Source organism: Lepidochelys kempii, chromosome 2, assembly GCF_965140265.1.
Source record: "Lepidochelys kempii isolate rLepKem1 chromosome 2, rLepKem1.hap2, whole genome shotgun sequence".
NCBI lineage: Eukaryota > Metazoa > Chordata > Testudines > Cheloniidae > Lepidochelys > Lepidochelys kempii.
In genome coordinates, this window is record NC_133257.1 from 189,423,735 (window position 1) to 189,450,810 (window position 27,076).

The 27,076-nt window shown below is 43.4% G+C and overlaps 1 protein-coding gene across 1 annotated transcript in view; it reads left to right on the forward strand.

The window, feature by feature from the left end:
• The window catches only part of EXOSC7 (exosome component 7), a 36,055-nt gene extending 12,772 nt beyond the window's left edge, over positions 1-23,283 (forward strand). Inside the window, exons 4-8 of the mRNA XM_073333146.1 lie at positions 5,974-6,139; positions 11,172-11,242; positions 17,352-17,475; positions 19,559-19,714; positions 23,084-23,283. Coding sequence (XP_073189247.1) covers positions 5,974-6,139; positions 11,172-11,242; positions 17,352-17,475; positions 19,559-19,714; positions 23,084-23,188 — 622 coding nt within the window. The 3' untranslated portion in view covers positions 23,189-23,283. The remainder of the gene's footprint in view (positions 1-5,973; positions 6,140-11,171; positions 11,243-17,351; positions 17,476-19,558; positions 19,715-23,083) is intronic.
• The last annotated feature ends 3,793 nt before the right edge of the window (positions 23,284-27,076 follow it).

A 27,076-nucleotide genomic window follows, 5' to 3' on the forward strand; every position in this document is an offset into this window, starting at 1 on the left:
CAGGAATGTGAAACTGTCGGGCCAAAACAGAGGCAGACTGATGAAAAAAAGAATGGCTTTCGATGGGGTCAGAAAAAAGGGAATTTACCTGACCATGTAATGCGCGATCGGCGCGCGCATTGCCCTCAATAAGTAGCCCAGGCAGAGGGGTATGACTGCGAATATGAGCAACAAAATAAGGGAAATTACGAGTGGTGATGAGATACTGTAAGGACAAAAACAGGCGAAGAAGGTCAGCATCGACCTGAGGGGTAATAAGGGCAAGGGGTAAATGATCAATTACCTGATAAATATAATGGGTGTCCACAATTAAATTAAAGGGACAATCAGCAAAAAGTTGAAAGGCCAAAATAACAGCAGCTAGTTCCAAGGACTAGTGAAGCTGTCCAAGTGCTGTGCATGCAAGTGTTATTGCACAAGCGAATGAAGCGCTTTCAGCTTTTCTAGGGGGAGGGGCCACTGGTCAATCCATATGGGCTCTAAGGATTGCCATACCAATGGTAATGCGGAGGGCAAGGTGGGTGGGGGAGTGTTTTGGGCCATTATATATTAATATCGAGGGTGGTGTCCAGCTTTACAAGTAAGTCACGGCCCCAAATATTGAGGTGGACAGGGAGCACAAAAGGGCGGATCGTAGCAAGGGCACGGCCTCCTGGTTTAGAGACCGTGACCCAAGACAAACTTTGGCGCCCGGGTTTGCTACCCCCGATCCCCCACAACTCTTTAGAAGGAACTGTTGGCCAACTGACTGGCCAGTCCTGATCACGAATCACCGTAATGTCAGCTCCAGTGTCCACCAGCCCTGTAAAGGAAAATTATTTAAAAGAAGTGTTAACTGAGGTTTTGAGGGGCGGAGCAACATTGTTAGAGCAACAAGTGGAGAGGACATTTCGTGAGGCGGCGACTGAGACAGCGTTGATCCAAAGCCGCCTCCGCCCTGGGCTCGATCCTCTGCGGCTGGCACCTGACAGGGGACTAAAATCAATTGTGCAATTGACCGTCCACACGGGAGCGACTGCGGAAGATGGGTCCACACCTGAACCTTAATAACGCCAGTGTAATTAGCGTCAAGGACCCCTGGGATGACAAAAAAACCCTGTTTCCCAGCGTGTGAGCGAGGGAGAACCAGACCCACAAATCCGGCAGGGAGAGGTCCCGTCACCTGTGTAGGTATGGCGCAAACCTCCTCCGGTCCTCCTGCATAATCAAATCGAGCCCTGCACTTCCAGCAGTCGCCGCCCTCATGGAGTCTATGGATTTTAAGGTAGAGGAACAGTTTTCTGAGTGGGGAACACCCCCGTTTGGTCCTGGGTTTGGGGGGGACCCGTCGTGCGGTTTCCCGACCCGCTACGATACTGATTAGCCCAGTGATAGCCCTTCCGACACTTGGGGCACTTCATTAAGGGTGGGCGGGCGCCATCGATGAGCGGCACTCCCGCTGAAAGTGACCCTCCTTACCACAGCGGTAACAACGCTTCCCCTCCTTCCCGCTTTTCTGCAGGGCGGCGGCCAGAACCCCAGCTTTATGTGCTTGGGTTCCGATGTTTTGGCACGCCCACAGCATGTCCGACAGCTCTAGAATTCCAGAGGCTTGTGCCCCCTGGAGAGCACGGTGGCAGTCCTCGTTCGCATTTTCAACCGCCATTTTTAACAGAATCTTCTGAGCTGCCGCAGGGTTATCCACTGTCGGAGGATAGCCTCCTGCAATCTGTTGGTAAAATCCATAAAGGACTCTGATGCACCCTGACGGATACTGGCAAAGCTTTTGGTAGGCTTGCCTGAATCCGGGACCTTCCGGAAAGCATGCTGGGTGCAGGCAGAAATAATGGGGAAGACAGCCTGCTGGAGTTAAGATTGCATCTGAACAGTATCAAACTGGCCCTCCCCTGCCAAGTGCTCATAAATGACACCTTGCTCTCTATACCTGGGCTTGGCGTTCCATCATCTGCCGATACTCACTAAGCCAAATAACATACTGACTGGGCGTCAGTATCATGCGCAACAGCGCTTTCCAGTCTTCCGGGACCAGGGTGTACCCAGTACCTAGCCCTTCAAGGAGACCACGTACATATGTGCTAGTGAGGCCAAACTCGCGAATCACTTTCTTTACGTCTCTGATCACCGAGTAAGGCAAACTGACCCAGTTTGCAAGTTGGTTGCCCTGGCCATCATCCTGCTAGGTCACCGGGCAAACTGAGACCAGATCAGCTAATTCCTCTGCTGTAAGATCTTTGCTACGTGAACCATTTGTTGCACCAGCGAAAGCCCCTGAGCAGATGCGGACGACCCCCCGGGGGGCCCCGGAGCATGGGGCCCCATGGGGGGATGGTGACCACTCACCGGCTCCAGAAGGGAAGACAAAGGAGGCGGCAGTAATTGAGGCACTGGGGGCGAAGCAGGGGGAGGGATGGCTGCAGGAGCGGACGGGGGTGGCAAGATCGGCAGCCCCTCTGTTGGTGCGGGAGAGGGTCTTTCCGAGGCGACACGCTGTGTCGCATCACCAGGAGGGGGGATGGCTGCAGGAGCGGACAGGAGTGGCGAGATCACCAGCCTCTCTATTGGAGCGAGGGAGGGCCTTTCCGAGGCGACACGCTGTATCGCATCGCAGCAGAGGTGCCAGGCATGTAAAGCCTGCACGGGCGCCCGAGGCTCTTTGTGCAGTGTCTGGCCCAACCACTCCCAGTCCGCTAGCTTAAGGGTTCCGGCTTCAGGGTACCACGGGCATTGGGCACTCACCTCCTGTAGCAGGAGAGTGAGTTCTCGAGTGGGGCAATCATGCTGAACCTTACGCAGCAAATACTGTAGCTCATTGCGGTGTTGCACTTGCAAAGCAGAGAGGGAGCTTCCCATACTTACCACAATGAAAAATACTCATTGGGATCCGCGAAGCGGATGAGTGACGCGTCTGAAACCCTTGCCGGGCGAGGTGAGTGCTGAGGGCCCCACGTTGGGCGCCAGTTGTTGCGGTTCAAATACAAGACAGCACAAAGCTTTAAGCAAGTAAGCAGGCTGGTCTGCCAACGGGCTGCTCCTGTCAGCTTTCCACCCTCTCCTTTATTCTTTCTCTCCCCCCGCGCATTACATTCTCCAACAGATAAAAGAAATACACTGGCTTTGTTTAACATTCTTATTTACCAATTTCTATCTACCGCATTCCTTGCTCTCGGGCCTTGAGCCCAGTCCTGGGAGGCTTCCCACGGTTCATGTCATCTGGGCGAGATTCCAAGGTTCATGCCCTTGAGAGGAGCCGTGTGTGCACTGCTCCTATGCAACACTCCGGGTGTGCCCTGAATGTTGCCAAGTGAATGAAGCTTGTATGAATGCTACAGAGGTGGTAATATCATCTGGATTCCTCAGGACATCTCTCTGGATTATGATGAAGGCAAAATGGTGTCATGCCAGATCTTGGGATCTCAGGAGACTCTGGGGATGGCAGCCATGATGGGGAAGCTTGCTCATTCCCCTTCTTTTAATCAGTCAGCATTGCGATAGCCAGCTTCTCCCCTCCCCCAAAGTCTCTTTCTGAGGACCCCAGAGGGAATGATTGGCAGAATAGCCCGTTTTCTCATTATATTGTCCAGCAATTAGACCTAATTTCTGACACAGCAACTTTAGTTCATTGACTTTATTATAGACCAGTCAGCTTAACTTCAGTATCCCAAAAGATAATGGAGCAAATTATTAAGCAATGTCTTTGCAAACACCTAGAACATGAGTGGGCCTGAAGGCCACATCTGGGTGGGGAAATGGTATGCAGGGCCATGAATGTAGGGCTGGGGCTGGGGCAGGGGGTTGGAGTGTGGGGTGTGTGAGGGGATGCGGTGTGCAGGAGGGGGCTCAGGGCAGGGGGGAGGGGTGTGGGGTGTGGCAGGGGGTTGGGGTACAGGGAGGCGCAGAGTGCGGGAACGGGCTAAGGGCAGGGGGTTGGGGTGCAGGAGGGGTTCAGGGTGTGGGGTGCCTGTTCAGTGCCGCTTACCTTGAGAGACTCCGGGGTGGCAGCGGTGTGCAGCAGGGCTAAGGCAGGCTCCCTGCCTGCCCTGGCCCCATGCCGCTCCGCTCCCAGAAGTTTCTGACAGTGGCTCCGGGTGGGGGGGGGGGAGAGCAGGTGGCTCCGCCGTGAGCTGCCCTCACCTCTGGGTACCACCCCCAAAGCTCCCATTGGCCACAGTTCCCCTTTCTCAGCCCATGGGAGTTGCGGGGGGCAGTACCTGCAGGCGAGGGCAGTGTGCAGTGCTCTCTGTCCCCCGCCCCAGGGCTCACAATCCTGTGGGCTGGATTGGAAGCCTTGACAGGCTGGATCTGGCCTGTGGGCTTTAGTTTGCCCTCCCCGAACTAGAAGATAATAAGGTGTTAATAATAGGTAGTAGTCAGCATGGTTTTGTCAAGAACAAATAGAGTCAAACCAACCTAATAGCTTTCTCTGACAGGGGAACAAGCCTTGTGGCTAGGGAGAAAGCGGCTAATTCAGTCTGCCTCTCTTTTGCACCTTTTCCCATCAACATTTATCATTATGTGATTGAAACATTTTGTAAACTTTCCCACAATTGAGTTCACAATTAGGGTAAGCTTATAGGCCAGGGGTGGGCAAACTACGGCCCGCAGGCCAGATCTGGCCCGTCAGGGCTTTGGATCTGGCCCGCGGGATTGTCACCCCTGTGGTGCCATGGGCCCCGCACCGCTCCCTGAAGCGGCTGGCACCTACCCCCTCAGCTCACATTGGTCGCGGTTCCCCGTTCCCGGCCAATGGGAGCTTTGAGGGAGGTACCCACGGGCAAGGGCAGCACACAGAGCCCTCTGTCCACCCCTTCCCCAGGAGCCGCAGGGATGTGGTGCCGGCCGCTTCCAGGAGCAGCGCGGGGCCAGGGCAGGCAGGGAGCCTGTCTTTGCCCGGCGCCGCTCCAGGTAAGCAGCACCAGGCCAGAGTCTGCACCCCAAACCTCTCCTGCATCCTGCACTCAACCCCCTGCCCTGAGCCCCCGTCGCACCCCTCCTGCACCCCAACCTCCTGCCCTGAGCCCCCTCATGCATCCCTTCCACTGAGCCCCTTTCTGCACACCACACCCCCTCCCACACTCCCTCTCACACCCCAACCCCCTGCCCCAGCCCTACATTCATGGCCCTGCATACCATTTCCCCACCCAGATACGGCTCTCGGGCCAAAAGGTTTGTCCACCCCTGTTATAGGCCTAGTTAGTTCAGCACACCCATGTTTTTCCTTCTGTATATACGAGAGTAGAATCAGAACAAGATTCAGAATGTTAGTTGGTTTGGGGATTTATTTTTTATAGCTGCCTTTGTTAGATAACACCTTTAGTTTCTAGCTGTGTGTAAGGCCCAAGGCAGCTAGGGATCTTCTTGCATGGATACCCATAAACTGACCTTTGTTTTGGAATTAGGAAAGTGAAGGCTCATGCTATTCTCTGATCTTTTTTAAAAATAGATACTCTTTAGCTGGTACTCACCATAAACTGCGCTTGCTGAGATAATGAGACACTGTCTGCAAGCAACCCCATAACAGAGTATCCAGTAAAGATATTAATCATTAAGGTCATGCCGTTCTAAAAAGTCTCTTTCTTGTCTTTTTTTTCACCCCTCTTCTCACTGGTGTCTTTTGTCCCATTCATCTTTAACAGACTGTATTTTTAACCATTTGGAACTTACGGTAATTTTCTCTCTTTTTTTTTTTAATCATGAAGGGCAGAGGTAATTAAATATTAGTCTTAAACATTTCTGCAGAAAGTCAAGGAACCGTCCAGTATAGTCTGGTGACTAAAACAGATATTGGACTTCTGTATTCTTTTGCCAGCTCTGATGCTAATTTTGTGTGTTACCTTCATTTCCACCCTTGTAAAGTGGAAATAATACCTCCTTTGTGGAGATGATATGGGCATACTGTTTGTGAAATGCTTTGAGTCCTTGGATAAAGGCTGCTTTAGAAATGAAAAGTATCTATTTTCTTTTACCCCCATCCAGTTCAGCAAATGCCACTCCTGAATTTGAAGGCCGGGGAGGAGAAGAGCTTGCCACAGAGATAGTAAATACGCTCTACAGAATATTTAGCAGTGAGAGCACCATAGACGTGAAATCCCTTTGTATTAATCCCAGAGAACACTGCTGGGTTCTCTATGTTGATGTTTTGGTAAGTGAAGCAAAGAAAAGGTAATTTAAGTTCAAGGGAGTCTTCAAGGTACTGAGCTACAGAACATTAAAAAGAATAATTCAGTAATATTTTTAAAATATGTACACAGTTTAAATATTATTGCATGTCCATGCCCCACTGTAATGCTGTGTGGGGTGGGGGAAGAGAGGAAAGAAGGGTGGCTAACATAACCACTCACACCATATATCTCTTGACACTGTATTATTGCTGGTGGATCCTTGGAACAGAACAAAAGCTTTATATCGAAGTGATGGGGCTTCTCCCTCCCCCCCCAGAAGGTTTAGATTTTATTATTGAAGTGTGTGTAGAGAGCATGAATACTTGATCTCTTTCTAGAATGGAAGCTAAATTTTGTCCATGTTCTGAAGTTAACCTAATGAGTTGCTAAATCAAAATAATGTGCTTAAATTTTTCAGAGGGAGAGACAGCAAGACTTGAATACAGGTCTGGGAGCCAGGAACTCCTGAGCTCTATTCTCAACTCTGACACTTATTTGTCTAAGACACAGAGTCAGTATTTCCCTATTTTGTAAAATGGGTAATAACTGATAACTTCTTCCAACAGATGGATTAGTTCATGTTTCTAAAGTGCTTTGAAGATGTAAAGCTCAGTGATAAGTACAGTTGCCAAAGTCAAATTTAGGTCTGTGTTAACAAACAAGAACATTCAGATGCAGACATATCTAAATAAATGATGTATGAAAATACAAATTCATTGTTGTTTTTTTAAAAAAAAAAGGCATTAGTCTAATTATATAGGGATGTGCCTACTGTGACTAACTGTACAGAACAATCAGATGTGTACTGATGCAGTTGGTTACAGCCAGCTTATCAGAACCTAAAATAATTTAATTGAAAATGAGGGGCTGTTTCTGAAGAGTAGCACTGGGAACTTCAATTATTTGGTAAACGTGAACAAAGCTACAGATTATTAGACAATATGCATCAGTAAATCACTTTTAAAATCTCATGTGTCTCTTACTGCACAATATTTCAAACTTCTTGTTTGAATTGTTTATGATACTGCCAAGTTTACCTTAGCAGTAATTCTGTAAACCTCCATGGGTGAGCAGATAATGTTAATGATGGGCATTTTGATTCTTTTTTCTTAGTCAAATTTAAATTGATTCCCACACTTACTTCAGTATAGCTTTAGTTATCTTAGATTGTTAAATATATCAGTATCTCAAAGCTCCTTATGTTATATATCTTGTTGATTCACATACTTTCTTACATGGTCAGGTTTATGCTTTTCGCCCAACTGAAAATTTTATTAGTAAGTCTAATGGAAATGTGTTCAGGACTAGGATTTGTGCTGCATAGAGTGCAAAGGTAGAACTCAGATGATAAGATTTATTGTATTTAAATCTATTGTTTCTTTTGGGGCTGGGCGGTGTGTACCATTGAAGAACTACTTACTCCTGGGGAATTCTGCACCACTGTGCACTTGCAGAGTTCATGTCCTCTGCAGATTTCTTTGCTTCCCCATGGAAAAATGACTTTCTGATGGGGAAGCAAAGGGAAGCCACAAGAACAGTCATACGCCCCTGGGCACATCGTTTTGGGCGCCTGTAGCAGCTAGCAGAGAGGTAAATCACTGCAGGAAGCTGGGGGCGAGTGGTGAGGCTGGGGACGCCCCAGATGGTGTCTCCTACCCTGCGCCAGGCTCAGCTGCTAGTCCCAAGTGGGCTGGAACGGAGAGGACGGGACTTCTTTTCCTTCCCTTGCAAGGAGCAGCCAGGTCTGGGTCAGATCCACTCCCAGAAAACTCCCCTGGCTGCAGGAAGCTCCATCCCCTCAGACTTTGTGCCCCCATTGTTCCTCAGCCATGGAGGAGGGGACACTGTATGGGGAACTGTTACCCTGTCTGCTCAACCCCCATGCAACTGGGCCCCCCCACCACCACCATACCTGTACCCGCCCTGCACCCAGAACCTCCCACCCCACCAAGCCTCACCTCCTGCACCTGGAGCCTCCCACACCCTAACCACAACCCCTCTGCATCTGGATCTGCTCCCACCCCACCCCCAGCTGAGGCCCATACACCCAAACCCCCACCCCAGCTAGTCCCACTCTCCTGCACTTGGACCACCCCAACAAGCCCCCCCCACCCAGACCTCCACCCCACTGAGCCCCAACCAGCTACACCTGGACCCCCCTACAGAGTGTCTTTGCCCCTGTGCATCCGGATTCTCCCTCCCCACACTAAGCCACCCACACCCAGATTGCCCCACACAGAACCCTCTCACCCTGCACCTGGATCCCCCCCCCCGCCCCCCCACTAAGCCCTTCCACACTTGGATCCTGCCAGGCCAAGCCTGCCTGCCCACACCTGGTGTACCTGCATGGAGGGGCAGGGCTCCATCATGTTTCTGGGGCAGGCCCAGCCCTTGCACTGTGTCAGGACTGGGTGCAGCCTCAACACTGAGTCCGTATCTGAGGAGGGACTGCAGGATCTCCCACCTCTGCAGCCAGTGGACTGTGCTCCCCACTGCCATTTATTGTCCAAATTTGCAGAATTTTAAAATATTGTGCATAGAATTTTTATTTTTTTGTGTGCAGAATACCCTCAGGAGTGACTACTGGTATTGCTACAACAAGCATCATTAATGTACAGATCTTTTCAAATCTCAGTGTTTAAATTGACCAAGATATTTGTGCTATTTCCTATTATAACTATAGGGAATACCATAAGGTAGAGTAACGATGTTGCAATGCAGTAAGGGTCTAATATTTACAGGTATTTCTGCCACACTCTCTGTGAGAGTGCTCACTGTACTACATTTTAACGTTATACTAATGGCACATTACGGACATCTGTAATGTCCACACTAATATCAAGTGGACTTTTCTGTTTTTGAAAGTGTAATGATGAGCAAATTAATGAGAGAACACTTTTTACTGCATTTTCCACTAGATGCATAAGAATAGTTCCTTTTCATGTTAGTGGGAGTTGCACAGTAAGTTGAGGGGAGAATAAACCTCATTAAGTTTCTGTCAGAAGTTTTTAAAAAACCTGCATTCTTGGATATGCAATAGAGTGCATAGAATATATTTGTTACTAAAATAGCTTGTTCTGAAAGATATCTGATTTCAATGGGTTCTTGCGCCATTTCTTATTGACATCTATATAACCGTGCACAATTCCACAGAAGTATCTGAGTTTCAGCTCTTATTTGAAGGTAAGGTTTGACCAGTATATGCAACTTCAGGAGAAAAGGGAGAAGCAATTTCTTTAACAGATGGTGTTGATGTGAAGTCACTCATCTAAAAAGAAAGATACTTTCTTTGTTAATGGCCTGTATTTTATCTCCAGGATAGTCGAGACTTGTCTTACTTGGTTGCACGGTCACACTGTTAACGTTCAGTAGACTGAACCAAAAGGAGTTAATTAGACTACAAATTTGCATGCAGAACCCACCCAGGGGCTCTCAGCTAATGCTCTGGTTGTATGATAGTGGTCTCAAGAAATGATCATTCTATTTTTTTTAGATGCAAAAAATTCCATTACCCCTAGAGCAGCACAGTGAGTACAGAAACACCCTAAGCCATGGATCTGCAGTCTTTTCACACCCACAGTTTCCTTTTGTTGCTGATGCTAAAGACTGGCTTTTAGGAGGCTTTTGTCATGATTGCCACATTTATAGTCCTCTTCACACAAATTGCCCCAGCAATCTGTCGTACTGGATGGGGAGAATGAGCATGGGGTTTTTCCACCTCCTTAACAGCACAGCATACACATGGGAAGACTACATTAGGCTCTAGTAAAATCTCAGCCATTTCCTGTTGAGCATCTGTAGAAGGGGTTTTTCTGTCACTACTGACTTGGAGACTTTTCCTCAAGGAGAATTAGGCTGGGCCAGGTTTAGCATTTTATTTAACCACTCTTGAGTTTATTGTGGTTTGCAGAGGAATGGGTAGCTTTTTTTTCTTCCCACAACTCAACTGAACAGATTGAACAAACAAACAAACATTCGCCATGTAGGAATGTTCGTTTAAAAGATACTGTTTTGAAAAAGTTGTACCATGGGTAGCACAATGGGTCCTGGCCTGTAGGAGCTACTGTATTACAAATAATAAAAGTTTATATTGGAGGTCTGAACATAACCTTCATTACAGTACAGACACATCTCGTTTTTGTTTTAATTATTATAGAGTGGTTTTATTGCATTTATCCAGTAAAATCCAATAACTACTGAAAATGGCAGGCTAATTTCTCTGTATCCAGCATTTGTTGCATAGCAGTAATTTGGTCACCCTGTGTCTTTTAGCTTTGCTTTCACCTTTTGTCAGTTTCACCTTTCAGTCATCAGTCTGTCTTGGTACAAGTAATCAGTCTGAAATGTAACCCTTAGTTAATTTAGAGTTCATTTTCTCGTAGGCTTTTTAGTTTTCTATGCTGATTACATTGGCCATATTTCAGAACTGTACACTGAAACTTAATCCACTATCTTCACATGAGCCAAGTAGATTGGTGCATCCATGCATCTCCTGTTGAGATAGGGGCAGGTGCTTTCGTTGGGTAGGTTTTTAAAAGAAGAAGAATTACATGGATTAAGAATGAATGCCATAACTCTCTTATTCTGAGTTTTTATTTTTAAATATTGCCATAACTACAGCTGGCTGAAATTTCCTGAATTTCACATTTGACAAAAAATTATTTTCAACAACTTATACCCCTTCAATTTTCACTGAAAGTTTTAGAGTTTTTCAAGTAGCTGTAGTGGTAACGAATGCTCTTCTAAAAATAATCTTTACCGCTGCATTTTTGTGATCACTATGCTGTGCACTGTGCTGCCTATATTTGATGGTTTTAAAATTGAAGTTGAAAGCATTCACTTTAAAGTGCAATTTTGGAAAGAAACTGATCTAGTATAGTTGGCTGTGACTTCATAGGTAATGTTGAGTATATTTTAAATATAGAAAGTTTTTTAGTGTTTCAGTGTCACAACAATTTAGGGAATATTTTGATTTTCTTATAATAGTTTATGGGTTTTGTGTTTTTACCTCAGTTATTGGAATGTGGTGGCAACCTCTTCGATGCAATCTCTATTGCAGTGAAGGCAGCTCTCTTTAATACAAGGTAAGGCACAGTTCTTAATTTTCTTGGGAGGATAAATACTTTCTGAGCACTTTTTTAAAGCTTAAACATTAAAACAAAAATTAAGGGATTGGCTGTCTAGGTCAACTTGCATCCAGATACAAAACTGAACATTTACATCCAGCTGAAATGAATTAGTGATTTCGGTCCAGTTTCTGTTGGGCAAGCGTCCTCCTTCATGACAAGGACGCTTATTAGCAAAGCGTTGAAAGATTGAATGAGCGTGGTAACCCTTGTCACCCCTTTAAACATGGCCAACTTCAGAAAAAGCTTATTTTTTGGCGGCAGTGTATAATTATAAAGACCTTCATGTCCTAATTTCCAGACAGGCTGAAGCCCATGGAGGCTGCAGGTGCTTGGCACCTCTGAAAATCACTTCCTCTGTCAATAGGGCTGTCAGACTGTCACCAGCTCTAAATTCCTGTATAAAAAAAATGGAGTTTTTTTCTTTTACATTAAACAACATGAATTCTGGTTCATAGTTTCTTCACAGAACTGTTGACTGAGAGAAGGAAAGTGTCGGTGAGTGCCAGAGCTCAGCAAACCTTTGCGCAAGTGCAATGTCATTAACAAAACCATCAATTTTGCTTTGCTACCTACTCTGCGTGATGGAAGGCAGGAAGTCTGGAGCAGAGGCACTTTCCATGCCATTTCTTCATCTGCCTGCTAGCGATAGCTAAATTTGGCAACATGGATTCACACTTACAGGAGTAAGTTAGCCAATACTTCAGCTGAATGGGTAGGTTCTACGTACAACCAGATGAAGAAAGTCCCCAATAGACAAATGTTACATTTCTAGTTTGTCAATAAACCTTTGCAGCAAATTCTTTCCAACAAGAGTGTGATGAGTGATCTTGTGAACAAAAGTTGCCAAATGTTGCATAGTGAGACTCCAGAATAGCTTTCCAAAAGTTAAAGTTTGTTGCAAGCGCAAGAGGTCTGAAGGTGATCTCAAAGTGTTCTACAGCAGTGTAGTGAAACTCCATTGGCTTCAGTAGTTACTCCTGAGTTATGCCAGACTGCAATCCGATTGCAGCTCTATGGTTGAAAAGCATCATACAAGGAAAAAAGCATGGTTTTGAAGACGTATTTCAGGTTGTTAAAATCTGTTTGTTCAGACATGAAGAAAGTCTCTTGAGATGGAGAGAGACAAGATGGGTGAGGTAATATCTTTTATTGGGCCAACTTCTATTGGCGAGAGAGACCAGCTTTCAAGCTTACACAGAGCTCTTCTTTAGATCTGGGGAGCATATTCAGAGTGTCAGAGCTAAATATAAGGTGGAACAGGTTGTTTAGCATAAGTAGTTACCTCGATTAGTCCCTTGAAATGTGTTAACACCCCTCTAGTCCTGGTGTGGGAGAGAGGTTGAGACAATAACTCTGCTATACTTCATTCCTGTTGGTATTTTACTGAACGGTCTCCTGTTTTAATCATCTCCATGGTGGCTTTTTTAAAGGAGTAAAGTGTTCCTGTAATGTGGAATCCATTAAAAGTTATATTCTTACACATCGGGAAGCTGCCAAAGACTTGCGAACTTGCTAAGGGTGAAAAAATGTTGCAAAACGATTTTATGGGAAAGCTGCCTGGATGCTGTTAGTCTAAATTCTAAGTTTAGTTTGTAACAGCTGCTGTTCCATGGTTCTTTTTTAGATCACTTGTTTGTGCTTTATGTACAAGATATCTGGGCTTTTTGAAATGTAGTTTAAACAGAAGTCCTGTTTTGAAGGATACTGTATATAAAGAAAATATAAAAACTAAAACAGAACAGCACTGTGTTAGGAAAAACTTATTGCAAGCTAACACTGGAGGACATGATGCGTGCCGTGCTTGCTTTAATAGTTCTTTAAAAAACAGTGCCTTTTAAACTAGATATCTTTCATCTAGCATTTGAGTTAGCTTCATTGCACTTATGAGAGTGAGAGACTAATGGCTTGAGTTTGGACTAGTGTGGGCAAACACTGTCTAAGCTTCTCCAAAGCCACTGCCAGTACCTTCTTTCAGTTTTGACCTACAAGATTCTTGCTTATTTCACTTTAGCACAACTGGCATTCTCTGCTCAAGTATGAACTGGGAAGAGCTATTGTTGTGAGGAAGGTGAAGAAACCACCAAACTCACTTTTATTTGTGAACTAAGAACTTGAGCTCTGTCCTTCAGAGGTGAAAGGCACTAATCCACTATGCAATCTAGTCATTCTTTCCTTCCCCTTTTCTTAGTTCCAGATATTTACTTCTTTACAGACTACTTTGAAGTTTCCTACAACAGCTACTAGCCCACCAGAAAAATATCACTTCAATCATGTTAGTCCATTTAAAAACTAACTTCAGTATTTTTATCAATGCCAGACAATTCAAATCTAACTGTCCTGAACTTGTCTCTTATAGCTATATTACTTTTCCTTCATAGTAATTTCGTGACCGAGTTTCCATTATAAACCTGTTTTCAAAGGTGTTTATATCAGCTTTAAAAAGACCAGCTCTTGCTTGAAATCTGGAACCCAAATTAGTGTGTTCTGGCTGCCATGTTTTTGAAGCATTTAGTTCTCAAATGCCTATCTGAGCCTTGTAGAGCAATAATTTTATCCTTAGAACCAAGCTTGTATAGCTTCCATCATAGCTATGGGCAATCCTTTCTTTAGGCTTCAAGGAATCCAAGATGGTGACCTAATATGATGGCATATTTAATTAATAAATATTGCATTGTTTAGACAGCTTTAAATGACTCACCGAATACTAACTGAATAGTATTCCTTCAGTTCTAGTACTAAGTAGGTATCTAAAGGCACTTAGGGCACATTCAGCTGTAGTAGAAATCTGTATTTTAGTGGAGCTGTATATATGCCAGGGCTGAATTTGCCCCATTGTATATCCAGTGTTGTGTTTTGGAACACAAACCTCTGTATGTTGGGGCCTGGAACAACATTCCTCAAGTTATTGCATAAATGTGCAAATACAGTGCTGTGGTTTAGCGTATTAAACTATTATGGCATATGTATAATTGTAACTCTGGCAAAAGCTAGATAGATTGTGACTTTAGGCACTTGTAACTGAAAATAGTCACTATATCAACATTAGATGTCACTCTGCCCCTTACTCAATAACAGGGTAGTGATGGACTCCCCCACTTCTCTCCCCCCCTCCCCCGTGGGGCACCAGTAGAGACCACTTGCAGATGTAAAGCTAGTTTTGCAGGTGGCAGTTCTAGACCTCCTGCACTGAATTGAGAGCATTGCTGGTGTGCAGCTGGGTACTCATGTGCTGGCTTTGCATTTGCTGCAGTGATGAACCTTCTGCAGGTTTTAACACTATTGTGGGACCTCAACAAATAAGTACAGTGCACAAAAATAGAATGATTAGATTTACAATTTGCTTAGTCTGGGTTCTGGAGAGAAGGCTTTTCACAAGAGATGGGGAATCTGATGCTTTCCAGGAATGCCCTTGATCCTGCAAAAATCTATTTCTACTTCTTGCTTATTTACCAAGGTGGCTTGTAAAGAAGTTACTTCCCACTTCTTTCATGCTACTAATATTTTTCTCTGTCTGCCCAGCTCATGCTGTCCCCTCTTGTCTTAGTAGATGTTTGTTCTTGTCCATGACTTCATCTCCTCTTGCCTTGAGTACTGCAACTCCTTCCTCTAGGGACTTTCCAAATACTAGCTCTTGCAACTGCAGCCTATGGAGATGCATTACTACTTGCTGCCTTCTGTGTACATTGCTTTCCACTTCCTATGCAATTCAGAAAAGGGGTTAAAGATTGCTTTCTATGGGCTTGATTTTAGCCTTCTTTTAGCCTCTCTGCTTGTCTCGCACACTGCTCTGATTCTGTTCCTCCAAACAACCTTGTCGCTGTTGGCTCAAGAGCCTTCTCCTTTATAACATGTCATCTTGTATCAGTCTATGTGTAACCAGCTAACTGTCTTGCCCTCTCAGTTGTAAATAAAGTGGTGTTAATTTTCAGCTGAAAACATCTTATATAAAACCACAAAGTGCTTTAGATGCAGTTATGTAAGACTATACAAAATAGATACATTCTGTTTATTTTAAAAGATTTTTGTTTTGGTTGGTCAGTATTATGCAGGGAATATGCCTTTTCTCTCTGCAGATGTCTAAGCTGTTATGAAGCACTTGCCATTAGGACTCGATATGAACTGCAACTAAAATAGTTTCCAGGGATTAAAAAAACAAAAGAAAACACTTTGCTCCTGTAAGGAAAAAATGTTCATTAAAGCTGTCCAGATATTTTACTTTAAAAGGTGTTACAGAATGCATAGAATAAGTCTCTCGAGTCTAATTTGTAACACACACAACACTGTGCTGTAAAAGTATTAATATAAACAAATATTGCTGTTAGATGTCATCCAGTTACCAAAGCTAATTTTTCAGAGATGCACTGAGGTGTGTTATATCTTCAAGGAAAGTGCACAGACATGGGAGATCTGTTTTCTTTTTACTGGACTACAAAGTAAGAGCTTTCATGCTATATTCATCCCTGAGGGGAAGCAGCCTTCTTACACCAGTGGACTCCATCAGAATTGCACCAGGGCCGAACATGGCCTTCACATTATGGGCAGGAAAAATAAAGCAAGTGATTATTTGGAAACTGTTCCAACTGATCTTTTATTCATTACCATAAGAATGTTATGTTCATCTTTTTTTAAATTTCCATGGAATTTATACATACTGTGCATATAATATGGCCAACTATGTCCTATAAGTCTGACAAATTTTAAAATATAGAGACTTATCCTTCACATTCACATTTTAAGTAATATGTGAAATTGAAGATCTCAGGCATTGTTGAACAAAGGGTTTGGGAAAAGTATATATAATTCTTCTTTGTTAAAGTGTAATATCTGTTCTGGATGAAGATGTCTAAAGAATTCATTTCTTTCTCTTGATTAGACTCCTCCTAAGTGGGGAATGTGTCCTAAAACATTCACCTATACAAGGTTATCCCATCCTATATACTTCTCCGAACTTGTGCCTCTTGATTTTCATTGCTGTGGCTGATAGGAATAATGGAATTGATCAAGAATGTGAGGGGGTAATTTCCATTTGGCAGATGTCTAGCAAAGGGACTGAAAAATTGACTGCATGCTGCTTGACACTAGTTGAAGGCCTAAACCTGCGAGCCAGAGGTAGACGTGAAATTTGAAGGTTGAGAGTCAAACTAGCACCTTTGTGAGAGGTCCAGCCCCCTGACATTCCAGTTTTTATGGAGGATGCTGGCATTTCTACTGAAGCTTCTCTTGGGACCCTGCTTGATGGCTCTGTTTTTCATATCTACCTCTACTAGCTGCCAGGAGGCCCTACTGTAGAAGGGGGAGAATCTCTCAACTGGTGAGGAAAGCATTCTGCCACTCTAGCCTTCCCCCAGTAGTTAGTCTCCTTCCTCCTTGAATAACATTAGTGCTTATGTCTGCTTCTGGTCATAGCTTTTCCCAGCATTAGCAGCAACACAAAATTGGCACGAGTTTCACTGCCAGCCACAGGATTATGGATTGTAGCACTGAAACAAGATCAGAGCTTTGTTAACTTAACTCTGTTCCTGCTTGTTTAAACTATACGCAGAAGCAGCAGAACCCAAGAAGTTGCCATCCGCAGACCCTAGATGACAACATTGCATCACTTGACAGTTGCTTCATAGCATAGTTGTGTAACTGTAACAACAAGAAGCTTTAGTATTTAAATTAATCTAAATTCTGAAGAAATGGATTTTTGTAAGAACTCATTCTTGCCATGTAAGGACTGGTTTCTCCCCTGAGCCCTGACAATGTATAGCTGATCACTTACTTGCTGGTATGTTTAAACAAAAAAAGCATTTTATCATTAACTGATGTGACTATGGAGATCAGAAGCATTCTTTAGAATTAAGGCTAAAATCCTTCAGTACTAAAAACGGGCATGTTTATTTTTGGTGTTTTTTAGTAGTCTTTCATCTGCATTCTCTTTCTTTAAAAAGAAGCATGGAAAAGTTATCTTTACAATGCTTAACAGCTTTATTTTCTCTAGGAATGGGGCAGGCCTATGTAACAGATTGGAGAGTGGTAAAGTAATATCCAGTAAGTTTTGCATATGCTTCTGTTTCAATAGGATACCCAAAGTGCGTGTTTTGGAGGATGAAGAAGGATCAAAAGAGATTGAGCTCTCTGATGACCCTTATGACTGTATTCGACTTAATGTGGATAATGTACCCTGTATCATCACATTAAGCAAAGTAAGCCTGTAGAAGTTTGTAAATTATTTAGCTTGTGACTCTTCTATAGACTTTGGCTATAGGAATTGACCTGCCACTATGAGTTGGGAGAAACCATTTTTCTTTGATGACCAGAGCCATGAGATACCCCCATACTAAAAATAAGTTCTTAGCTTCCATCCTTGAATTTATTTTTTGACTTGGGAGGCGGGAAAGGAAATCTTTGTGGAAAGAGTGTTCCATCTCCCTCTCTAGTTGTGTGTCTTGGTGGAGTGGAAATCTGCAGTAGCTAATCCTGCTGTATTCTTGGCCTGGAACAATTACCTATCCTTCCATCAGCTGCTTGCTCATAGTGAAGTAGACACTAGCATTGGTTTCTCCAATATGCTAACATAATATCTGTTAGCCATTTAAAATGTTGCAAACCTATTTGGTGAGCCACTGAAGAAACAGAAACTTTGTTGATGGAGCTCACCTCGTGCCCACCAACACCCTGTGAGACAGGTAAGCGTTATTGCTAGGGCCCTACCAAATTTACTGTCCATTTTGGTCAATTTCACAGTCATAGGATTTTTAACAGAGTAAATTTCATGATTTCAGCTACTTGAATCTGAAGTTCACAGTGTTGTGCCTCTAGGGGTCCTGACCCAAAAAGGAGTTGTGGGAGGGTTGTAAGGTTATTGTAGGGGGGGGGGGTTGCGGTACTGCTACCCTTACTTCTGCGCTGCTGCCGGCAGCGGCCCTGCCTTCAGAGCTGGCCAGCGGCAGCTTCTGGTCGGGAGCCCAGCTTTGAAGGCAGAGCGGGGCCCTCAATCAGCAGCCACCCAGCTCAGAAGGCAGGAGAGCAGAATCAAGGGTGGACTTGGTCTGGTATTGCCACCCTTCCTTCTGCGCTGCTGCTGGTGGCGGTGCTCCTTCAGAGCTGGGCACCTGGCCAACAGCCCCTGCTTTCTGGCCACCCAGCTGTGAAGGCAGCGCAGACATAAGCATGGCAATACCACGATCCCCCTAAAATAACCTTTCAACCCCCCTGCAACTCCCTTTTGGGTCAGGACCCCCAATTTGAGAATCGCTGGTCTCCCAGTGAACTCTGTATAATATAGGGTAAAAGCACACCACACCAGATTTCACGGTGGGAGATCAGATTTCATGGTCTGTGACGCATTTTTCATGGCTGTGAATTTGGTAGGGCCCTAATTATTGCCATCATTCCTCAAATAGAGGGACTAAGGCACAGAGAAGCTAAGTGACCTACACACAGCAGGGACTCAGAGCAGGAAGCAGAACTCCTTGTTCATAGCTGTCAAGTCTACTCTCCCTCTACAGAATTTAAGAAAATAGAGATACTGAAAGTCAGTTGCATTCTGTTTGTGTGTTGGATATCCCACTTGCATCACTTTGTTTTCTAACAGTGAATTATCTGCTCATCTCTTCAACCTTTCCAGCCACACAGCAATTGCCATAGTGTCAACTGTCCTTCTTGGCTTGGTCATGAGACAGCTTGCATGCTGTCATGCAAATTATTCTGTTTTCTAAGTGTTACATAAATAATAATAAAAGCTGTCACTGAGGCAGAGACTGAATCTCACCTCTCCTGAGCCTCAGGCATGGGTAACTTTTGTGGATAAAATTCCACAGTTGGGGTGAAAAGTTGATCCTTTTCAAAAAATGTGTATAAAATTTTAAAGGAGCTTCTCACTATTGCCAGGTGTTTGGAATGTTAAACTAAGTTCCATGTGGATGAATTAAGAGTCAGAATGTAGGTAAAGTGGCCAAAGGTGCATATTTATCCTATGTACATAGTATGTTTATAAGCACACACACACAGTAACGTTGCACCATCAGCAGTTACAATGCCCTATATCAAGGGGCTATATTTAATGACTGACACATCTGCAGTGACTTAGGACATGAGCAAAACCGATAACCAGACAATATTTTTATTTCTTAGGATTGTAGCATACAGTTAAACTGACAGGTTAGTGGTTTGGTGGCGTTACCTCCAATGCTCTTAATTCCATCACCCAGTAAGGAGCTTTTTCATAATTAGTTGGACACACAGTTTTTAAAAATCCAGAAGTAAAATATGTCCTTGGTTCTGCAGATTGGTTGTCGGCATGTGGTTGATGCTACCCTTCAGGAAGAAGCTTGCTCTTTGGCCAGCCTGCTCCTTTCTGTGACCAGCAGAGGTACCTTCACATGTATGAAGAAATTGGGGAACGGTAGTCTTGATCCAGAGAGTATCTTTGAGATGATGGAGGTAAGAAGTGCTGACTCGCAACTTCTGCTCACAAAATGGAGAAGTGGATCTTGCGCATATGAAAAATTGCAGTGTGGGCATAATTAAAGGGATACTGAAAACTTACTTAGGTGCAAAAAGTGACTTGTGGAAGGTCCCAGACACCTTCCAAGGAATCTGAAATACCTATGGGAATGAATTTCGCTTATGCAGACCCCTCTGACACTGCGATAATCTGGGTTTTCTTTTATATAGTAGTGCCATACTAGCAAAACTTCTTCAAAGTTAAGGTGACTAACATTATTTACAAATCCCTTCTGAGCTTAAAGTCTATGATTCATAAAGAACACGTTTCAAGTCTGATCATTTCTCTTTGAAACTCAAAGGAAAACAAAACTTCTTTAACATACAGCAGTTACCACAGAACAGAACTGGAACTTGTGAACTGGTACTTCACATATTCTTTAATTTTCATAGCTTGTTTTTCATGTTTTTAAATTAACTTATTTAGCTAGTAATCGTTACAATCATAGGACTTTACTTTTCACATTTTGTTTTAATATCTTTGTATCTGTCCCTTTTACTGATGTGATCTTCTTCCCTTTCTATAAAAATATTTATAAAGAAATACTGTGGTAGCTGGCTGCAGTTCAAGTTGACTTGGGAATTTCACTTTAAATCCTTCTTTAGGCCTCTCTCAGAAGCTTCTCTTTGGTATGAAATTTCTCATGCCCAGACTTTCTCATGCCCAGTATATACAAATGAAATTTCTCATGCCCAGTATATACAAATGAAATTTCTCATGCCCAGTATATACAAATGAAATTTGTACACAAGCTTTGTGTATTTCCTTTGCACTTTAATTCAAAATTGGCTTTGTTTCTGAAAACCTTCACATTTGGCATAAACATGGCCCTAGTGAGAAATAGAGCTAGGTCAGAAATGGTTTCCCCATCGTGTGAAAATTTGAGATTTCAAAAACCTTTCCCCTTTTGCATTGGGATGAAACATACCTTTTTAGAAGCATTGATGAGAAAGCAGAGGGACGCCAGCTCCAGAATTAATAGCTCGGTGGCTAGGGCACGCGGCTGGTATGTAAGAGACTTGGGTTCAAGTCTATGCTCTGAATCAGGTAGAGCAGAGATTTGAACCTGGGTTTTCCACATCGAGGCGAGTGCTTTAACCACAAGGCTTTTAACTATTCTTGGGATTCTCTCTCCCAGTTACATGCTGGACCTGAAACTATTGTCAAAACTAGTATGTTCCTGCAAAACGTTTATTTTGACAAATAGGCATTTTCCAACGAAACAATGTTTTTGTCAAATTCCTCACCAGCTGTAGTGAGGAATGCAGAAATTGGAGCCAGGTGTGAAAGCAACTGGTTAAAGTGGAAATGACATGCTAAGCACGCATGATGCTTCACTTTCTCTTGATGTAATTTAAAGCCTGGGTGTTAATCTTGGCTCTACCATTGAGCTCCTGTTTGCTCTGGAAAAAGTAATTTCACCTCTGTGCCTTAGTGTACCCATTTGTAAAACGAAAATAGTAATTTCTAGCCTGCCTCACAGGTGTGCTCTCAGGATCTGTGTTGGTCCAGAGCTTTGAACATTTAAAGGCGTATGCTCCAAGGGTCAGATACTATATTTCACAGGTATTTAGCACCTAATGATGGAGATAGGAGCCTAATGGGATTTTCAAAAACACATAAGTAGGTGAAGCACCTAAGTCCCATTGGAAAAAAGGCAATTAGGCACCTAACTTACTTAAGGCCAGATTTACAAAAGCTCCTAAATGTTACTGTACAAACAAGTATTGACTCCTGTGACAACCTAAGAGTTAAAACTTAACTCAGTAGCCCACTATGTTATGTTGCCCCTCACTGTTTTAAAGAAATCTCTCCTCCTTAAGTGGTGATGCATTTCACTGAAATAAACAAGACAAGGCTTTGGGGGGAAGCAAAGAATTCTTTCTTTGGCTGGGGGTCTGACTGGTCCTGTTCCCAACACAGCAGCCTGTTTGGGGAACGGATGGAACGAACAAAGCCAAAAGCACAGGGTCTGTGAAATGGAACAGTTTCAGAACTGTTGCTTGACACACTTATATCCTCCAGTGGATTGACTCCAGCCCAGAAAACATTCAGCCTTGGGGTGAACAGACATTCCAGCCAGCACATCGCTTTTAGGAAAACAGCATGACTGCTCAGCTTTGGAAAGGTGCCAAAGCTACACCTCTTACTGGATTAAAGTCCTCTATGAGGGAGTCAGGCAGAAATAACTGAGATGACAGTGGGCGAAAGGCAGGACCTGTGCACCAAGCAAGGGTAAAGGAGCCTTGTGTTGGAGATAGTTGGGCTAGACATCTGGTGTGGGAGTGGAGCAGAATACTTCATCCTACCCCCGGGGGCTGCAGCGTTACCCCAGCCCATTGATTGTAACAACTTCTGCACCTTCCCTACATGAGGAGTTTTGGTCAGTGGATCCACATAGTCCTATACCACCCCATCTCTCCCAGGCTTGCCCCAAATGCTCTTCCTGAGGCTACAGAACATTACTGAACGAGAAGGCGCTGGGGGAGTTGTAGAATCCTTCTCAATAGCCTGGCTCCTTGATCAGAGCATCTGCTTCATTTTATGGTTTCATGCCCCCATGTAGAGCTTGGTCTTGCCCCAATTAAATGGTAGGTAGTTTTATGGGTCTCTAGTTATAAAATTGAGGAGCAGCTTTCTTCAGACAACTTGGCCATAGTTTCTATTCAATACCCACAGCTTGAGCTGCCCATTGACCTTTTAAGGACAGTGAGCTGGGTTCCTCTCTGCTCAGGAAATCTTATGGTTCCATGATCCTGTGCCAGCCAGGCCTAGGGGAAGTTCTGATCTACACCACTGCCATAAGATACCTAAGAGATCTTTGCCAGCAGAGGGTGGGTGCAGGCTCTCCTCCCATGTGTGTTTTCTTTCAATATGTCTCTATACTAGAGATATTGGGGAGGAGGTTGGTGCAGGAGTTGCTTCTCTGTGTTTATGCTATTGGAGAGTTCCCTGCTGCAAAGAAAATTTTCTCCTGGCCATTTACAGACCAAATCTAGCCCCTGTGAGGCTCCTGCCTGGGGCAAGGTCATTACTAGGGAATCTGGCCCACTGAGTTTTTGATGAATTGGCACACTTGCCCCTGGTTTGAACAATTTTGCTTTGGAGGGTTTTTTCCAAAACTTTTGATCAAGTTAAAAGTCCCCCACATGCTGTTTGTCTTAGTTCAGCTATGCCCTTTACAACAGCTGGTATATATTACTCATTAAGGGAAAAAATAGTTGACAGAAGGGGAAGTGTTCCACATAAATTCTCTTCCTGTTAGTTGGATGCCTCAGCTTTGTCTTGCCTTCTTTGCATTACAGACAGGAAAACGGGTAGGCAAAACATTGCACGCTTCCCTACAGAAGATCTTAGACAAAGAAGAGAGTCTGGGGACAACACGACAGAAGGTTGGATTCCTAGGATGATGAGTTTCATCAATGCAGATATAAATTTTCAAGTTATTTTTCAAAGCATGATCTTGTCAATTTGTATGTGAAATAAAGGATATTTTTGGTTTTAATGTTGTCATGTGTCCTAACCACGTTGAAGAGGTTTTTAAAATGCAGTTAGCAAAGCCTAAGGAAACTTAACTAAGTCTTAAATGAAAATAAATTAATTTGAAATGCTTCAGACTGACTTCTGAATTGTACCCAGGAATTGCACTAATCTAACAGTCAATACAGCTACCTTGTGTGGACACTTCTAAATTAGTTTGTGTGGCCAAAAAAAAATTTCCATCTCTACAAAACAAGAGCAGTTGCACACTGGAAGTCAGCATTTGGCTGTAGAAGTTGCTTTATTCACTATACAGATAACACAAATTGAAGTAATAGGGGATTATCTAATCAAAGAACGTTTGATTTCATGAGCTAGTTTGAACTGGATATCTAGCTCTGTGCTTATGAACAATAGCTGAAACGTAAATTCCTAATTTGCATTTAAGACCAAAGTTAGTTTAACCTTTAGAGTCCTATTTCCCCCCTTTTCTAATGTGAAGAGAAGTGTCAAATTTAGCTTCCAGCTCTGACTGGCTTTTCTCCTTTCTGCACCCCCTGCCAAAGCTCCAAATGTGAAACTGAGGTGTGAAGTGGGAGTTTAACTGCTGCTCCCCCCTGAATAGCTTGTCAGACTGCCAGTCCGAGTTAACACTGCACCAGGCAGCACCAGTTGATGCAACGGTGTAACTCCTGAAGAACAATGCTAGTCTCTCCTTGTATGGAACTATTTCCAAACCATTGATCGTTGTTGTTTCCCTTCTGTGAACTTTTTCCAGTTGCACTGTACAGGTATCTTGTTGAGAAGAGGTAACCAGAGCTGGACACAATATTCAAGGTGTGGGTGCACCATGGATTTATATAGTGACACGATATTTTTCTATCCTGTTCCTAACATAGTGTTAACCTTTTTTGACTGCTGCTGCACCTTGAGCAGAAGATTTGGCCTCATGTTCAAAAGTTCTCTGAAGATTGTTTTTGGGTGGTAACAGCTAATTTAGAATCCCTCACCATATAGGTGTAGCTGGGATTATTTTTTTCCAGGGTGCATTACTTAGCACATAATATTCAAATTTCATCTGCCATTTTGTTGTCCATTCTCTCCCAGTTTTGAGAGATTTAACTTTAACTCTGTATAGTGTGAAAACTTTGCATTTTACTCTTCACTTGACATCTAACATTCCTCGTCCCTACATGATCTCATAAAGCAGAATCTGCTCTAAAGTAGGTTTTGTAGGAAGTTAAGACATCAGTTCATAAGTTTTGATTTCACTCCTTAGCTGAAGTTCTCAAAACTCAGCTGCATATAGGAGAGTAGATGCAGGATAAAATTGTATAGGACAACGTCAACCTTTAAGTCAGAGTAGTTTGGACAATGTATGTGCAGCTTCTGTTAGCACACATAGCTAAAAGAATGAGATGTGCTGTATTCAACAGAGAGGAGGAAGAGAAAGCTGGAGGGAAAAGTTTAAATAAATAATTTGAAGAAGCTGAATATTTCAGCCAAAAGCATACAGCTGTTTGGAATGATCCTTTTGCATAAACATTGAGGCCGCTGTCCTCCAGAAAGCAATTAACATGCTTTGGGGCATGTCATCCAAGTTGCTTTTTTTCCAGTTTCCATTATTTAAGCTTCCTAACATTTTTAGTGTAACATCTCAGAATTAAGAACTGAAAGAGAGGTTTCTTTCAGGGGAGGTGGGCTGTAGGTTCTTTTGCAGACCACCATGTTAAATTAGAATTCATATCTGTTATCTAAGTGATTAGGGGGGAAAAAAAACAAACACACACACACTTTCAAGTCTCCATGAATCCTTTACAGTATATCTGTGTTTCCCACCTCCCCATTGTTGGATAAGAGTTCATCTCAAAATAAATATAAATGCAGCCCTAGCACACATGCTGCCTCTTTAGTCCACTGAAATTCAGCTGTAAGAGAAGTTCTGGGATGGTAAAAATTGAGGCCCCCCAGTGGGCTGAAGAACACAGGTTCAGCATAACATTCAGGCTTTCAATATCTGATAGCAGAAGATTATGATAAGAAAAGTGACTCCTGACAACACAAGAACAATGTTTCATCTCATTGCTCTGCCTTATACTACAATTTATGACACATGATTAATGAAGTCCATTGACAGATCAATTCAGTTGCAGGTTTATTTTGTGCAAAGATTTATTTGACCTGAGTAGCAGCTATAGCATATTCCTTAGCCTGCAAGCTATAATATTCTATAGGTGGTAGGAAGGAAAATACAAGGGGTGGGGAAACAGTTAGTCCATGTTCGTATTGCATAATAGGTTTCAAAAACAAAAGCCCCATGCTATACACACGACAGCAAGCATCTAAATCTAGCTGCAAACCTTTCACGCCACCAGCATGACAGCAGCAATTGGTCTAACTGGCCCATTATGCTATTGATTAATAGTAAGGTACCAAAAAGTTGCCCACAGGTATTTTCAGAGTGAATTTTGTAATCTGGCGGTGATAGTCTGCAGTTATGTAGCATCTCAACATGCTTTACAGGCACTAAGGGATCAATGCAGCAGGTCACTTGTGTACAAGGCTCCACAGTTGTCAGGTCCTTGCATCTTCGATCAGTATGTACTGGAGAAGAGAATAAAGTTTCCATACATGGTACTGTTCAGAATCTTAGCAATAGAAACTTTAGGCACCCATCTGTGGAAAAATTGTCTAAAAGTTAGATAGCTAAATCCAAGTTTACTTCAATGGGAATGACAGGAGCTCAGCACTTTTGACCATCAGGCCACTTATTCAGGTACCTTTTTAAACAAAAAAACCCCACACCTCCTCCCAAATGTCGGTGCCCAAGTTTGAAATTGTATTAAAAATAAAGGCCAAGATAGTATTTTAAGGAGCTGCTCTGATAAAGGCTTTGCTTTTGTGAATAAGGGGGTAGGACTAGATGACCTCCTGAGGTCCCTTCCAACCCTGATATTCTATGATTCAATCACACCCCACACAGAATAATTGTTCATTCACATTCATTGGAGGCAGTGCATCAGTGACACATCCTTACCTACAAAATTAAGGGGTGGAAGTGACTATAGCTAAAAGCATTACAGACAGCTGCCAATTGTCCTTGCTGCCCTTGGAGATTTGCTGGTACAAAGTCATATCCCAAATGGACCACCACATTTCTTACTTACTGGGGAGAGCCAGAAAGACATATTTAGCCTATGTCACCCCCCAATGGATGCAACTTCTTCCTGCAGATCTTCATGGCACTCTTGTCCTCACACACCCTGCAGAGATTTGACTCTCCTGCCAACTTCCGTTTTTGAGGCATGTATTTAACAAAAACAAAACACCACCCTAAACCAACTAGCAGTCATTTTCTTCATACAAACACCAGTTGCCATGTGGGTTGATGGAAAGTTCAATCTGTTGCTGTGCAGATATTGCCACGTTTTCATTGACAGGAATCCAGTAGCACTAAAAGGAAACATCTGGGGAGCAGGAGAGCTTAGTGTTTGTCCCAGAAAGTTTTAATTGACGTTGCTCAGAGTGTAGATGGTCCATAAGCTGCATATTAGAACAGAGGATTCTAATAGCACCTCATAGGTTGGGCCAAAAATAAATGAGTAAAATAAAAACAAAATCTCTCTCCTCGTAAATAGCTGACCCTTGTTTTTCTGCTGCTGTGTATTCCAATCTAATGTCCATCTCCAAGCATAGTGTTGGGGCTTGTCTACACAGCATACCACGTAGGGATGCCAGTTTTGTTTGGATGTAGTCCTGGAGGTTTCGTCACATGACATAATTAATCTTTAATTGCTGGAGACTCCAGGACAATCGTG